At 39.3% G+C, this 17,960-nt stretch overlaps 1 protein-coding gene and 1 pseudogene across 1 annotated transcript; one reads left to right on the forward strand and one right to left on the reverse strand.

Moving 5' to 3' along the window:
* Positions 1-1,155: 1,155 nt before the first annotated feature.
* Positions 1,156-3,663, reverse strand: LOC139943304 (uncharacterized; annotated as a pseudogene).
* Positions 3,664-6,419: 2,756 nt separating this feature from the next.
* LOC139943002 (uncharacterized) lies at positions 6,420-9,536 on the forward strand. Its single transcript, XM_071939815.1, has 3 exons — positions 6,420-6,728; positions 7,366-7,666; positions 8,004-9,536. The coding sequence occupies exons 1-3, from the start codon at positions 6,615-6,617 to the stop codon at positions 8,009-8,011; spliced, it is 423 nt and encodes a 140-aa protein (XP_071795916.1). The 5' UTR covers positions 6,420-6,614; the 3' UTR covers positions 8,012-9,536.
* The last annotated feature ends 8,424 nt before the right edge of the window (positions 9,537-17,960 follow it).

Raw genomic sequence — 17,960 nt, forward strand, 5'->3', positions numbered from 1 at the left:
CATGTATGTTTTTTTAATAGGCTATTGCTTCATATTTTGTTTCTACAGACTCACTTATGTTTTTTTAGTGTGGTGTCACTTTGTTAAAAGATTCCGCACTAAAATTGTGTAAACTATAATGTCCTTCTGTATAGTAAGCACTGCGTGATTACAGCTCCACACTCCCACATTGATTCTAAAATGTAGATACAAACAATGAAATAATAGATATCATTTTACCTCATACATATTCACGACGAGACAAGATCCATTTTTTTTTTCATTTAATTTAATTGTTTTACTTTTAGAATCACCATCGATGTACAGTTGTATTATTACAAAAAAAAAGATTATTATTCAAATAATTACAACAGTTACTTCTATATTTAAAAAGACAAATATTTATTCATTAATTTAATAGAATGGTTTATTATCGGGGCAGCCTCATCACAGATCGCCATGGGTACAAGTGAACATTAACTGGCTGTGTTGTATGACTATACATTATTCATATTAATTGGAATAGTAGTTGCATAAAATGTAACTTGTTTGTCATCGCCCTATGAGTTATAGAATAAATATCTTGAAACAATACATTTCCTGAAATTTACAAGCATGAAATAAATAAATGCAGTGTTAGAGGAGACAGCATTTACTAATATATTTAGTAATTTATTAAATAGTATAATATTATTTACGGTCAGCACAACCAGGACATCCAATAAATCTGGAAATTATGCAATTGACATTATTTAAAAAAAAAGAATTCTAGTACATGTAGTCGGTGGATATCCTGTACACCATATGTACTGGTTTTGTATGCAATTCCATTTTTCATTTTTAGCACTGGTTGTGTGAAGTCAAGTCAATGCTAAATGTCTACAATGTACGCGTTATGGATCAGTGTATATGACCGGTATAAATAAATATTTATGTTGTATACAGAATGTTTTTATGTACCATACACATTTTATATCTTGTAAATAATGGTATAAATAAATATTTTATGTTACTGACAGAATGTTATAACGTTTGTGTTTCTCCTTGACTTGCTTGACACTCTTGTAAGAGCTACTAAATTTAACTTTTGAAGATAAATTGTTTAATTTTACACTTTAGGCAAAGCACATCTTTATATCTGATTCATCTGTCTTGGAGTGTACTGCTTAAAAAACAAAACACAAATGACATCAAAAGAAAACTTCCCAATTTCATGAACTTAAAGTTTCCCCGTAACTGGTACAAGTAGGACCACCCCCCACGAAAATGAGAGACCGACAACACAGGGCTAGATTATATAGCTCATTCTTGTAAGAATTAAATAATGCATTTTGAAACGCTGTATATATTATGAGTGTCTTGGCACTATACATTTCCTGAAGTTAACAAGCATGAAACATACAAATGCTATATCTGAAGCTTGAATGGTTTCTGTATGATTAAGCGGCTGTGTGAGTATTTTGTATGTCTTCCCTAGCCCTATTATTCTTTCAACATGCACCCTTTTTCTGTCTGCTACATTAGATTGACAAGACATCTTATTTTTGTTCTTAAAGAAGGTGGGAATATTAATAGTAACAACAACTGGAGCAAACATGTCTTGCACATCAAATCCTTTGTCTACCATAATAGAATCTCCAGGACTAACTTGTTTAACCAGTTGACTCCTTTCAATCATTTGTCTATCACTTGTTGACCCACCAAATGCATTTGACATATACGACATTAAACCACCTGGTGTATACCCACAAGCGCTTTTGCAGTGTTGCGATTTTTGTAAGATGAAAAGGTAAACTTCTGAGCAGCAGGTGCCTTGGGTTTTTTAACAGGGAATCCAAACCCATCCAGAATAGTGCGTGTAGTTGGAAATTTCATCTGGAAATCAGAAGGAGCATAAAATAATACTTTGTCCCTTGTTGGCCATATGTTTATTTCGCGCCATTGTAGATTCATAAAACTTATCCATGTGGTGAAAATGTTGTACACCTCTGACTCACAGATTTTAAACAATCGGCTTAATTCGAAATTTGGTGTGTGCCTCCTACACTTGATCAATGTCAAAAACAGTTGATCAGGCACAGATAAACATGACCTGCTGCTATTAATGTACTTCAACTTGTAGGCACAAGGACCTAATGAGGAGAGAACATCCAAGAAAGTTAGACAATCTTGCAACCCTGTGTAGTACTGTACTCAAATTTGATCATTAGTAAAGTCATCAATGGTGAATCCCTTTAACTTATTGTATGTTTGGGTGTGGGTAGATGTGTAGTCTTGCCGGTAAATGTGTCAGTTTGAGTAGCTTGATGTACCCTCTCTTCGTCACCCTCAACATTTACCTCCATTGCAAGATTGAGATCACACAAAATGTCAATGTCCAGTAGACGCTCTTGATTACATCCATCTTCAGTCTTCTGTGGAGTACATTCATCTTCAGTCTTCTGTGTACAACGTTTAGCATAACGACTTGCTCTGGCTACGGCAGCCGGTTTGGGTTTCTGTTTCCACACGAATTGGCATGCACTGCATCTCTCAGCTTTTTTTGCTGCAGTTTTAAGCCTGTAACAGTTCAAACAAAAGCCACATTACAGTATTTTTTGTTGCATAGAACTTACAAAAGGTTGTAACTAATAGTTGTCAAAACTTTTTACAAAAAGGATTAAACATATGCTGGTCCATTTAGGTTTGACACTGTGGGTATTTCACAGAAACAAGTCTGCCAATGATAATAACCAGTGTTTCAATAATAATATTCTCAAGAAGGTAAGGTGCCCTGATTGATAGTGTTGACTGTTGACAATAAAATACACACACAAGTTGGTTCTAGTGCAATTAGCACTTCGCAGGGAGTCTTATATTGCTAGAAATATCAACACTTGGACAATCACGCCATATATATCAACACACTACATGTCACTTGTAGCACTAGTAAACATAAAACGCGGACACGTATGTGCGTGCATGTTTGTGGATTTTGTCAGTTTGTCTACAAAGATCCGCGTACTAAGTATACTAGTGCGAAGTGCTATACTGATTTACAAGTTGGTGGAACTAATCATGAGTCTCTGGATGACACCATGTTTACAGACCATGAACTGTCAGTCATGAAATTGTACAAATCAGAAACATACACATACTTTCAATCATGTTCGTAGCAGTACTACGCTAGCAGGGAAAATTTTCCGTATGGCGCCACCACTTTTTTCATTCGATGTGAAATAATATAGGAACAATACCTGATTGAAATATCCCTTTTCGTATAAAATACCCAATAGTATTTTAGTTGTAAACATGTGTTAAACCTATATATGACGTTTAGTTGTTTGGTCTATAAAATAATCTTATCAATCATGTCACTGTCATGTGTCATGTTCGCCTACGCAAATTTACGCGATGAATTGAAAGGTACTACAGATAGGACATGACCAAGTCCTAATGCTGAATTTGCATACCAAACCAAAGGTGAAACTTACCACATTTTCCATACTGGTCGTAGTCCGTCTCAAAAAAGTGCTTCGAACAAACCATGTCACAGGCCTTTGGCCACCAAGATCGGCCCTTGTCATTTTTAACTCTACGGATAGCTACCCGCCATTCAGCACACTGCTTTTTGTCATTTGGGAATTCATGTCCAGTCCATCCTGTTCCAGAACAATTTGGTACTGCACACGACGTGTTTGGCATTGTGTTGAACTAAAACACACAAAACGGGCAGTAGTAGAACTTGTTTTGTTGTTGTTTTGATTAGTAAAGCACGGAACGACTTATGTGCAGCTCTGTCACACACATCTCGACTACCTGGTGACGAGCGCCCTCTCTTGGTGATTGGAAAAAGGTGTTAAGTCTCCCATTGTTGTAGTTTTATCAACTTTGTTCTTGCGCCTTCGTGGAGATCGTAGTAGGCCTATTATTACGAAATCGATGGATATCTTGCTATTGGTTCGTTTATTCCCCGCAATATCAAATGTATCCACTGTAATTAGCATCAAAACAAAATAAAGGGGTTACACAAGCAATGACATAAAAGTACGAGGATACTGCAGAAGGTGCAATAAAAAGTGTAGCTCGCACAAATTTACCCCAACCTCCATACAGACGGCAAACAAAAGTCAGTTCCGTTTATATATTTAAGAATATAAATTTGTGTTATAATTTTGCAGGAAGTGACTTCTTCAACTACGAAGGAACATTCTCCATTTTACTGATTACAGTTGTCGATGCACAGTACAAGTTTGTAATGGTTTAACATTAGTGCGTTTGGACGGGAGAGTGATGGCGGGGTGTTCAGTGAAAGCGAATGTTGGAAGCGGCTAAACACTGGTAAACTGAATATCCCAGATCCAAAAGCACTCACAGGCACCAACACAATAGTCAAACGTGTTTCTTGGGGCAGAGCTTTCCCATTAGAGCCAAATCTGATGAGAGACCTTTCCCAGGTATGAGGCTAACAAGTTTTGTTACCAGATAGTATCTTGCCCGGGGTTCAAGTGTTTTCCATCGTCGTAAAATGTTATCAATGCCAACAGTAACCACTTAAACTACAAAGGTAGTTTACATTTTAGCTCAATTGGTCCGTCATCCATGTCAATTGAGGTTGTCGCAACGAATGCATAAACTTCAATTTTATTTTCACAAAATTGTCATCCAAAGATAAAATGTACAACTGAATACAAGCACAAAGTTGAGGACACAGAGTATGCGAGTCAAGTCTCAGCTTCTTCAAAAAATGTTCAACCCACAAATCAAAAAAATGTTGTCATACATTTTTTTTGCAGCGACAGAGCACCTTTATATTCTGGACTCCGTCTAACCTGTGCTAGAGTGGACAATTGGGATGGGACTCCGTCCAACCTGTGCTAGAGTAGACATTTGGGATGTCTGGCAAACATTTTTAGATATTTATGTTCAGTATTTCTTTTTTCTTCAGTAGATCAGAACTACTTCATTGCGACCCCAGTCTGTGACAGTCAACCCACTCCAACTACAGATCTTTGATTGAAGGTCAAAACTATTTTAGGTCTGGTTGGGTTGATAAGATTCAACATAAATTGTTAAATGATGGCAAGGACATCCTGCTAATGGGACAGGTAAGATATTCTCAGACGATCAGCAAAAACCATGATGTGAGTGTCGCCCTCCACAGAGACCGCAGTTGAACTAGATACCAAGTGTGACTGCATGGCCAACAAAGGCATGTGTTGCAGCCATGCTGCAGGCCTTATGATGTATAAACTCCACCAAGTAGCCACGGGTTATACTGGACAAGAATGTACGGATGTGTAATGCGCCTGGAATAGTGGAAACTCTTGGAATGTTTTACCAGATACTGTTGAAAATTTAAGATTTGAGTACGGCCTGCCACAAAAACAATGTCACGCCTATCCACTGCCACAGAAACTGATGCAGATGTAATAAAAAATCTCAATGGACAAATCTGCACCATGTGGTCACGGCCCAAGAACGTACACTGCTTAAGGAAATCAACATGCCCAAAACACATGGTGCATCTTCAATGCAAGAATGTGACCTCTGTTATGATGTCTACATGAAGTATGTAGGTGATGGAAGAGTTATGGTTACAACAAAGATTGATCCGAATTACAAGCAGTGAAGCTTCAAGTGTTCCAAAGAAGGCCGACCCCAAAAAACGGATCGCCAGAAAGTTGAAAAACCGATTTTGGCGAAATGCTGCGACACGACATGGGACGTAATGTGAGCCAATTGCTCGAAAACAGTAGTAAGGATATTCTGAAAGACATTTTAGTTACTGGACTTCATGTACATCCTGTGGATAACAGGTTGGGAGCAAGCCAGATAGCATTCTGGATAATGACACAATCATTGAGATTAAGTGTTCCACTGATCAAAATCTGGAACAGTATGACGGTTCCATCTTAAAGCTTGTTAAGAGTGGCAAACAGGTACATGTGTAAAAGAATTTGCAGACACTTTAAAAGTAGTGCTTAGCCTTTTTTTCTTCTTAAATTTTGCTTACCTGAAACTAGTACACGGTAGGGTCAATCAAACCAAGGAACCCTAGTCTTGAAGTCAAGACGGTAATTGTTAAGCGCGGTGTGTAGTTACAGCGCGTTGTAGCTGCGGGGACGATACACACACCCTCGATCCCAGTATGTGTGTGTGAGTCAGTCGCAATTACCGTCTTGAATCACTTGTACCCAGCTTTGTACACATGCAATGGGACTTGCTACCAAAATTGGACGGAGCAGTTTGATTGGTTTAGAATCGCGAAAACATGAATATTCATAAAACATCTTGCAGAGTATGGCATCATGGAGTTTGGTCGCCGTGTGTACATTGTGTGTTTATGTACTCGGTCAATCCAAAAAGCGAACTTATATCCAGCTTTGTACACATGCAATGGGACTTCCTACCAAAATTGGACGGAGCAGTTTGATTGGTTTAGAATCGCGAAAACATGAATATTCATAAAACATCTTGCAGAGTATGGCATCATGGAGTTTGGTCGCCGTGTGTACATTGTGTGTTTATGTACTCGGTCAATCCAAAAAGCGAACTTATACAGCATTTCTTCAGAGCATGGAGGTAGAAATAGAGTGACATGGAGCCCTGTGAAGGGTGAAGAAAGTATAAACTGGGGGTTTCCGTGGAGCTGAATGGAGGCTGATAGAAGTGATAGACAGAGGGTCAGACAGAGATGCTTTCGTAAATTTACCAGCTGGCATGACTGGTCACTGTGGTGTGGGTATGGGAAGTCGGCAATTTACCAGGTAGGTCTAGTTTATCCATGTGTACTCACGAAGCTTTTAAAATTTGAGCCCAGATAGGTAATTAGATTTAGTATAGAATTAACCTAATTTCAAGCTGACTTGCCCAATTAATTTAACAGTCAATATAATTTATAAATATATGACATACTAAAACTCTTTCAGCGGTTTGTTGTTGATTTGTAATTGTAGACCCTTTCTACTATTCTCTATGTATGTGGTAGACCCAGTCCCCAGTCAGCCTCTCCGGGCCGGGCAGAGGCTCTGTACGTTATTTTACCATTTTGACATTTGCATGTTCGGTTCGTATTCTCTAGACACAAACATGCTAATAAAATTAGAAAAATGAGGAGAGCCACAGCTACTGGGTCTCCTGAAGTTTGTGATAGGTCGATTAATGATTGAATCATAGAGAAAAGAACTTTATTGACCCTTAAATTTAAAGAAAAAATCATACAATAATAAGTAAACAATAGTGACCATAGTAATTAAAAGTGAGAGAACTAAGACACTACTAACTTTCCATTTGCACCCAGTATGTCTTGCATGAAAGGACAAATCATTGACATTGTAACCAAGTATGTACTTCATGCATTCATAATTTTCTAATTATTCACACTAATTTTCTACCCCACACTAGGCTCGACGAGGGACTTCTACAGAGGGCACGGCCATTGCAGTAGTCAGTTCTCCTCTCATTGCTTTGATGAAAGAAGTGAAAATGCTAAGACTTGAGAGAATGGAGTTAGAGCAGTACATTGGTGACATAAAGGAGGATGCAATTGAGAGAGTTCAAGTACAACAAAGAAAATGTTTGCTGGTCTCTTCTGGCCCAGAAACCCTCCTGGGGCCCTTTGGCAGAAGTCTACTGACAATACATCCTCCTCCTATGAATACCAGCCAAACCTTTTTGTTGACAAAGGTCATTGTGCAGCAAAATGGTAAGCAATTATAATTAAAGTATTTGGTTAGAAAATACACAATACATGAAAATTTAAGGTGAGAGCAATAGTGAATCCAATTATCGTCTTTCACCTAAGTCATTGTTTTCTGATAACTTCTTTGTGCAATTTGCAAGGCACAAATGTTGTTATGTACTGGAGGAACAGTAGATTATGGTCGCAAGTTGTTTTTTTTTATGCCATGAATGTACATGTCCAGTTTGTGTATGTGGTTACTCTTTGTCAACAGAAGTTTCAATTGGAAAGCTTTCTTCAAATGTAGGTAACCTTACAAGAAAATACATTTTGTTTCTTTTTATTTGTTTTACCAAAACAGGGGAATGATATCTGTTGAGGTTGAAGCTTATCGGAGCTGCTATAGTCATTTGGCTGAACTACGCTCCCTTGTGTCGCGCAGTGTTGTGGGGATGGCTCTGACAGAAACAGCTTCTCCTGATATGCGGAAGACCAATGAATCATCTCTTGGGATGTCTGATGTAGGAACTTTAACTGCAGTCTCCCCAGAGCAAACCAATATTAATTACTCTGTTGTAAACACTCATTGTGAGTATTAGTTGTACTAATACAAATTATTAGAATAAGGGAATAGGGTAGCGACGAGTTCTTAAACTGCCTTTTAAAACCTGCAGGGTCATGGCCGTGCAACATAGGCCCGAGCCGAAGGCAAGGGTCTTTATTGCAGGAGTTTGACCCTGCAAGAACTGCAGTTTAAAGGCCGAGTCACACTGCAGTGATAACAAAAACGATAACGATGACGATGCGGATAGAACACGTTCTATTGGTTGAATTGCTCCACGTAGAATACGTGCACGCTCATTCAACCAATAGAATGTGTTATCTTTACTTCGATATTGTTATCGTTCTGCTTACTGCTTCAGTGGGACTGGGCCTTAATTAAGTCACTACTCATTTATCGCATTCATAAATGCCTTTTTTTGGTAAAAGGCGTAAAAAAGTAATAAACTCTCTAAAACTTAACTGTTTTTCGAGGTCCTCGAGCTCTGTACATGTGTTGCATTTTTATGACTGAGACATTTTTCGGATATATGCATTCGTGTGTGTTGTGTAGTAAACATTATCGTATTCATGGGCTATAATGGCGTGGCGAGATCCATCACCCCTGGGAACGAGGTTATGGGCTAGCCCGCACAAACATATCCAAAAACAACCGGTTAAAACAGCCCAAGCTGGTCATTCAGCCGTTTAAACACCCCCATGTGACGTGCTCTCCACCAATAGAAATAGCAAAACTATCTGAGGTGGTTATGAATAAACTATTAGTAAACTATTAATCACTTGTGACTAAATGAGGAGTGTTAGCCTTTTCTCAGAGGACTTCAAATACATTTTTGTACACACAAAACTAGCTATAGTACAAACTTATTCTCCCACACCATGCTGCTGCAAAGCTTCAAACGCCCCTATTGAATATGATATGATAAAACTGTTTGATTGCTCCACTTCCAAAATTTACTTTGAGTTCCACCCTAGCTCTTTCAAATCAAAGTCAAAATTTTCATCAGGTGAAATACTTTCTGCAAAGTACTGAAAAGTTTTGTTTATTTTTTATTTTTGAGAGAAAGTATTTTATTTGACAGAAAGTATTTTATTTGTTGACAGTATTTTTGTAATTTACTGAAGGTTTTTCCCTTATATTAATATAAATTGAAAAGTCTTTCATTTCTTATAAACACATTTGGCTTGTTACATTAAAAAAATGTATGTCCCGATTAACAAATAATGTTTTGTATTGGTTGTCATTTTACATTTGAGTGGCACACCCTTTAAATGCTGAATTTCACCTAGCATGCCTAGGAAACTAAATGTCTTCAGCCAAAGTATGTATTTAGTTGGGTAATGTTAATAATAAATAAATGTTTACTCTGCAGTTTATGGAGAAATGCGAGTTATTTATTTTCGATTACTTTCACTCTAGAATTGTTTTGTCAAAGTGTTTGTTATACATGAATGAATGTCTGCAAGATTAAGAAGGCTCAAAATATTGGAAAGGGAAGTCTGGAAAGGCACGTAGTGTTCGACCTGGCTTTGTGTTGAACATTGCCTGAATTTGGTCAATCGGTTGTGCTGCTTGTCCAACCTTTAAAACAAAAATCGTATGCTCAATTGCCCAGTCCATTTCACTATGTTTGAGCATATCCTAATGACAGGCAACTTTATTCTCATCATGATTAAGCCTGACGAAAATCGAACAGTGAGTAAACAGCAGAGCTTCTGTCACCAGGGGATGGGAGCTTGCACAATCTTGCGGTAAACGGGAATCAAAGTTGTGGGTCGCGAATATATGTGACTATCGAAAACATATGACCCGACGTTATGCTTTCAACCGCAAATGAAGATTGATTCGATTTGTCAACATTGAAGTAGATTCTGCAGCTAAGTAAAAGTGAGTTTCAAACTAGACAAACTCGCCACATTTTGCGAGTACTGGTGGCCATTTCACCAATATTACAACCACGCAATATTGCGATTTGTACCCATGCAACACGTGAGTTACGCAGAGTTACGTACGTGCAGCCGGGTTGTAAACATAGACGTGGTATGATCCGTTGTTTTGTTTTATAAATTCTACATTGGCAAGCTTATTATTCTGCCATGAAAGTGGTATTGTAAGCTAGTGTAATTGTATATTCTTCCTTTATGATAATCCTTGCTATTTTCACCGGCTCATTATTTGAGAACAATGATTTATGATTGCCAATACAAAACGAGACCGACGAGGGACTGTGAACGAGTTTATTTTCCGGAGTAATCTGCAAACAACGGCAAATCACATGGAGCAAAAGGAGCTAACAGGGCGCACACTTCATTCTTTGATAGGGGGATTTATTATTGAGAGTAACATTTTATGAAAATGCATTGGTCAAATTTATATTAAAAGAAGTCACAAAATTGTTTTGATGATTAAAATAAATACTGTTTTCCAAATCGATGTTAGCAAATAGAATGTTATTAATAAAATTACAAAACAAAACTTACAGAAAAGATACATTCCTATGTTGATAATGAATTCTTCCAATTTTGCCAGACAAGCTACCATTGGCCCTCTCTATGGTATCTTTTGCATATGCATTGTATAATTTACAATAAATGAATACTCGGCTAGGAACAAGCGACTCAAGTCGTTAGAGCTGCCTCGCGCTACCTACGACTGTTGCATGTGTAACATCGCACTGTGACTGTTGCATGAAAGGCAGACAAATAGGCAGCGCCTAACGACTTGTCATCAAGTCTAAGGAACCCCGACCTGAATTTTCTGACGATTGGGATCCCGCTAATGATGGCCAAAGTTCTTGAAAATCAAAACTTGAGACACGCTCCGAAAAATTAATAACAACTTCTCCATACAGTCTTATCAATTGTGTGTATACATGTGTGATCCTAAAACCGTTAAGGTTTATGGAATGTCGTATATTGCGAAATGATCTGGCGGTGAGGTAAACGAGTAGTAGAAACATCAGCGGTACAGAGAGAAGAATACAATAGACTATCCATTCCTGTGAATTTCACTTCGGTTTTGGTAAGTTTTTTTCCCTTTATCTTCGAAATATTTCCTCAATGGTGTTTTGTTTTGAGTATTATGGCAAGCTGCATTAGATATTGCGGATTAAGTTCGTACCCTCAGAATTTGTGTCATGATTTTTGAAAGTGGTAAAAATGGGGAAAATCTGGTGACAAGCTGTCAAAATTGTACGTGTTGGACCAGATCAACCGTTTCCGCTCGAAACAGTCTCGAAGAGGGTTATAGACTGGGTACATACTGTCAAAATGTGCATATTTAAAGTGCTGAAGGCAAATTGTGTTAATTTATGGCATACAAGTTTTTTAGGGGTATTGAGGGGTGCTGAGCTCGAATTTGCTGTATGCCAAGCTCAAAAATGTCCCATAATGCCTCAAAATCCCAAAATCCAAGATGGCCGCCACTGACACGTTAAAATACAGTTATGTGCATATCTTTTTTACTTAACAAGGTAGAAACTTAAATTAAATGTCCTTCTGTAGGTTATCATGTATGGGGAATCCAATGCAATCAACAATTGTACAATAAAATGTGAAGAATTTGATTAAAACTCACATTTCATGCAAACAAATAAGTTTTTTGTTAAAAATTAACATTAATTATAAAATAAAAAAAATAAAAAACCAGTAGGTTAATCCTAAGAATCCTACACAAGATTAGAAAACCAAATTTAATTTCCTTTTAAAGGTTATCATGTACAGGGAATCCAATGCCAGAAGCAGTTTTGAGATAACATTGTAAGAAACTGGTTTAAACTTGTATTTTATGCAAATAGTTCTCTGAAGATTGTTAGTTTTTCTACCAAAGATCCGAAGGCTCTTCGCTCTCTTTCCTCACCAGGAACATAGACGGCTTGACAGGAAGCACATCTGAACAACAACAAATAAACAGACAGTTCATTTGGTTAAAAGGGCATATATCATTTGGCTTAAGTGGAAAACCTCCAAGTAACACTGACACACACTTTAACCTAAACCAAAATTTGACATGCAAGTTTTGTTGTAAAGCGACAGCAATGGCAAGACTTTAACTTTGAGTAATTGACATGAGCTTACCATATCTGCAGTAGATGTAGATGTGCACACGTGAACTCATTCCTGGTCGTCATGGGTGTTCCGGCAGTTGTCATTAAGTTTCCTGGCGCAGCGCAGGCTAAGGCACCCCTTTGAACAACCACATGAGGTGATCTCCCTGCAAGCTTTAGGGATAGGTGGCAGAGAGAGTAGCCGTGGCACTAACTGATCGTCCAGGTGCATCCATCCCATTTCAGTGACTGGAGGAAGATCAGGATGTGGCAAGTGTGCTTGATTCCAGACACTTGCTTGATAGTGTGAACGCATGATGTGAAATTTTGCAGCATCTGAGGTTGGTGGCAGGGACGCCATATATCTTACAGATGAATTTCTCGGTTGATATAGCGGTTTCTTTTGTGAGAGGGCCTTTGCCAAGGCCAATCAGATCAGTGTGATGCTGCTCGAACACCTTCCAGGCTGTTTTCTTCCCGTGACAACTAAACTGAGAAACACTATAGCAGCCGGTTACAGCATGGAATGCAAGTAGTGTGTCCACTAGATCTGGAGATAACAGATTTCGAATTTCATGAACTGGGAAATACTTTAAAGCCTTCGATGTCCCCGCTTTCATGTAGAGAGATGTACATCCCATTCTGTCATAATGTGCTAGAAGTAGAAGAAGCACATCTGTATCACGTATTGACACAACTATCGTTTCCATATTAGCATGGATGCAATGCAGAATCAGCCGGGTATCAGCTTCTTCGTGGTCAGCTCTCAGAGAGGAGACTTCAAGATCTGGATCAGATGACTTGACAGTGGTTGCTTCAGCGAGCCCCCCAGCTACTACAACCACTGGTTTATCTGCCGGGTTGTATTCAATCAGGTGGTTTGAAAGTAGTTGTGCGAGGTCTGCTTTATTTTCCTCGAGAGCCATGAAGCTGGACCAGTCTGACGGGAGAGGAACTGATGATTCATTTTCTATCACACGTCGTACTGGACGGTGGCGCTGCTTCCGCTTAGTCCTTGTACCTGCTTTGATTGACTCTCCTTGGTACCTGTCGAAGACTACGTCGATCCTCTGGTATTCTGCTCCCATCTTAAACACAGTGTTAGCAAATGTGTTGGCATAGTCTCCAAACGTTCTAATGCCAGGGGGCTTTCCGACTGCCATTACCAGTGCTTGGCCATCAATAAGCAGGCAGCTGGGCTGATTGAGTGTAATATTTGCTGGAGTTTGGACTTGTGTCAGAATGTTTGCTAACACAGACTTGTTGGTAGAATGTAGACTACCACTACTTGTGGCCAAAGATAGTGGGATGGTCATAAGTTCATGCTTGAGGATGTTTTCTAGGTTAACCTCACGCCCCGCTTTATAAGCTGTTAAAAGCCTCTGCAGAATGTTCCTGTCCACTTTGATAGTGTTTTGCTTGCTTTTGGAAGGTTTCACAACATCGTACAACGAGGCAAATGTCTTAGCATTATTTTTTTGAATGGGTGATTTTAGATCCATGTGCTGGTTACTTTCTGGAGGCTCACACAGACGTTTGTTTACGAAGACTGTCATTTGCGCCTGTCCGAGGTTTTCCGCACTAAGCAGAGATTCTTGAATCACAGGCGTGACCACATCCTTGGTGATTATGTTCTTCAATGTGCCACCGCCCTCTTGAAACACGCCATGCTGTTTCATTGATACAACAAGTCTGCCTTCATCGGTGTCATCTTTCTCCATCCTGCTTTTGGTGCACTCATTATGTGTGTACTCATCGTCTTCATCGTCCATTGTCAGGCTCAGCAATGTTTTTGTTTGAGAAGCTATGACTGTTCTCAGATTGTATGACAATGTCCATCTACTGAGTGCGGATGCTATTCTTGTGATACCTACTAGGCCTCCACTCTTTTTTCCTGTAGCGTTTAGCCATTCCGTACTTTGGTCAGCTGAAACCTGATTGAAGCGTCGATCGGCCCGTTTTACTACAAAGTTGCCTTCTTGGAACTCATGGAGGACTTCTGGTGGGAGAACTGACATCTCAGCCAAGTATACAGTACCCCACCTGGCGTAGTTAACATGATCGTACCTGAAAAGGAATGGCAGCATACGCTTGAAGGCGTATAGGTGGAGATCCCAAGATCCATCACGTTGCGCTCTTGTGAAGCAGAGTAGGATGCTGACCATGGTCATACAGTTCCACCAGAATTCAGCATTCGGGTCATCAACTGCAAGAGCTGCCGGAAACTCTTTCATGGGTAGCTGAAATCTATCGGTTGTCAGTTTGTTTACTATCTGTGCAATGTGGTCAGCGTCTATGGTTGTGCAGACATTGGAGAGTTCGTCTCTCAGGGTAACATCAACTCCATCTAGGTACGTATAAAGCCGTGGGAGTAGTTGCCAAAGGGCCTGAAGGGCAAGTTTATGTGTCTTGATGGCACGTGCGTACCCCTTTCCTTTCATGACATTCTGCGCAGCATTGGCTCCCAAAAGATCACACCCTACCCACAGCTCACTCAGGCCAGACTCACTCATGTGTCGCCCTATTACACCAAGAAAGTTCATGGCAATGTGAAGTCCTCCGAGGCAAGGTATAAGCACGTCCTTGTACTCTTCTACTGACCATTTCAATTCAAGCAGCTTTGGGTAGAGTGCCTCGTCCACTGTCAGTACAACATGCTTTTGTTCCATCGATTTGGCCACATGAAGCACTCGCTTAACAACTGTGTTCAATGTTTCGAGTTCAGATGCAGGATTCTGTATGATAGGTAGGTACCCAACTGTAGTTTTCTCAGGATTAACAGTGCTTGCCTTTTGATTGTACAATGTCCAGGAAGGCATTGGTTTGTGAGCCGACCGCGATAAGATGAACGCCATGTCAGTTGCGTGCGCTTTCTGTGCTGAAAGACAATCCTCAGATGACTGTGTGAAACAATCGGCTGCAATCAGACCGCTGAATGGACGCTCCGTAATTCCTGTTTGATACAGGTATGAGGTCAGTCATTGCCTCAGGGATTTGGATTGCTCCTGTCTTAGAAATATCTATTCCATTGAGAATATCATCTTCAGGTGGACCACGTTGCCAGGCGGCCACTTGAGTGGCATGGAAGGTTCCTTTTCCATCCAGAGTGTATTCATTAATGTCCACGTTGTCCGTAGAGAAATGGACGTAGCGTCCCTCAACCAGATTTTGGGGAACAACGGAACCTTCGTCATCTATGGTTTCTAATGTCTTCTTTGCCAGGGCAGTGTCGAGTTTGATTACGTCTCGATAACTCATGACATGACCTGCGCTGTGAAACATGTTCACCAGCTCTTTCGAACATTTAGCTTGATGAAGGGTACTGGCCAACCCTATATGCTTCGGAGTGAGGAACTTGTCTCCACTGGCTGTGTACATAAGATCCTGAGCAATGCTGATGATTCTAAGCCGCCGTCTGGCTTCATTCTTATCATCGTCTATTTCATCCTCCTCCAGTAGACGCTGACCACCTAGTAACAAGTTCAGAAACATATACAGGCTATCGGGTATGCTGTTTATTGCCCTGTCTTCGCTGATGTCTATCCCTTCTGGCTTGGGATGTGACATGTCACCACGGATTTGCAATGCCACGTGAACCATGGTCAAGAATGTATCAGTATCTTCTTGTTCTATTGACGGGATGAGTTTATCGGTGATGCTGTCTTTCACCATTGCTGATACTGGAATATGCCGAAATTTTGTCGGAACCAATACAGTACGAGGCTCATTTCTAGGCTGATCATGCAGTACAATAACTTCAAATAAGCCCTCAAGACGTTCAGCTATTTTGTCCTTGAATGTGTTCCTCTGACTGAGAAATGAAGGTGGTATATCTATCTGAGCATTGCTAGCTATTGTGCAGTATCTTTCCCACACACTGATGAGATCCAGTATATCACCTTGCTCTGCTGAATGTTCAAGTTCTTGGCAAAGCCACGCTAGGGTAATATCTGAGCTCTGGGGTGATATTTTGCTATGCGCTTGGTCCTACGTTCGAACTGGACAATGCAACAACTTCTGTGATATGTTCCATCTGCAGCAGTAAGATCATTTACACAATCTAGTTGAACTCTTAAGATTTGGTCATACTTTGCTGCTTCTAATATTCTTTTACTGACTTTCATTTCTTGTATGAGATGAAGCGTTTCACTTTGAACTTTTTGACAAAAGATACACTGCCTCCAATCTATCTGAGGCGTTTTGCTCCGTAAGCTAACATTTTGCCGATGAGTTAATGTGGATGCAGACGAACATTGCTTCAAACCGGCATTCCTTAATCTTTCAACTTTACATTTACTCATATAACTAGACCGGCAGTCCTTATGCCACAAGAATGGTGAAGGTAAAGCTGTACTAAAAATTCCAGTTAGTCGATCAGTTGCTTCACGGAAATTGTCATTACTTAATTTTGACCGGAGTTGCCTTATAGTATTGACTGAAGGAAGACCATCACTGCTTACAGTCATAAGCTTTTGGTTACTAGCCTGCTGGCATATTATGCATAATTTTGGATCAATTACCACTGGTCTTTTTCGAGGGCGTTCTGTGCTTTCAGCCATTTTGTCAGTTACTGATGATAGGTTAATTCAGACACTCTGCATTAACAAGAGTTGGCAATACAACATGTACTAATACAATGTAATACTAAGTATTACAGAGTAAAATAATATTACATTACAAAGTAATACAAATCAATCTAAACTAGGCCAACAAAAGAAAGAAAGAAGGTCAGCTGATGGAAGTGTGGCCTGGGATATTAATGAACAACAACGAATGGGGTTTTCTGATCCATTACATGTGCATCAGTTATTTTATTTTATTATGGCGTATTTGATAATACAATAATATCTGCAATTCAAATTGCAAAGTTGGCACGTCAATTATTCCACATATAATTTTTTGCCTAACAGACACCTGAAAGGTAATAAGTTATCCCGGGATACTTAGGATTAATGTACTGAATTTGTTTTTTTGTTTTTGTTTTTTTATGTAAACAATTTTTTGCATTAAATATTCGTTTTAATAAATTTCTTCACATTTTATTATAAAATTGTTGATTGCATTGGATTCCCCATACATGATAACCTTCAGAAGGACGTTTAATTTAAGTTTCTACCTTGTTCAGTAAAAAAGGTATGCACATAACTGTATTTTAACGCGTCAGTGACGGCCATCTTGGATTGGGATTTTGAGGCATTATGGGACATTTTTGAGCTTGGCATACAGCAAATTCGAGCTCAGCACTCCTCAATACCCCTAAAAAACTTGTATGCCATAAATTAACACAATTTGCCTTCAGGGTTGACTTTTGAAAATTTACCCAGTCTATTAAGTTATCGCAACTAAACTCAAACCTGAACCCAAGATCATAACACTACTGTACACAAGTGTCCCCCTTAAACTCACCCTTAAGACTAGACTGCCAAATTTTCCACATCACATTCAAATTGAAAACCCCAGAGTTTCCAGTACTGACCAGACCCAACCTATAAGGATTTTCGCAACTAGAATTAGCCTTAACAAAACGGATTTTAGAACTTGAACCAAAAAAAAAGATGTGAGAGTCTACAACATGTACTTCAAAGCAACTGCATCATACGCAATTAAGTTTTTCAACTACATTTTTGATTAATATTAGTGAACTATTGATGGCTAAAACTGGACAACAAGAGAAAAAAATCATTTCATTCAAGGTTCATTGTTTGGTTCAA

This window comes from Asterias amurensis, chromosome 10 (assembly GCF_032118995.1).
Source record: "Asterias amurensis chromosome 10, ASM3211899v1".
NCBI classification, from domain to species: Eukaryota; Metazoa; Echinodermata; class Asteroidea; order Forcipulatida; family Asteriidae; genus Asterias; species Asterias amurensis.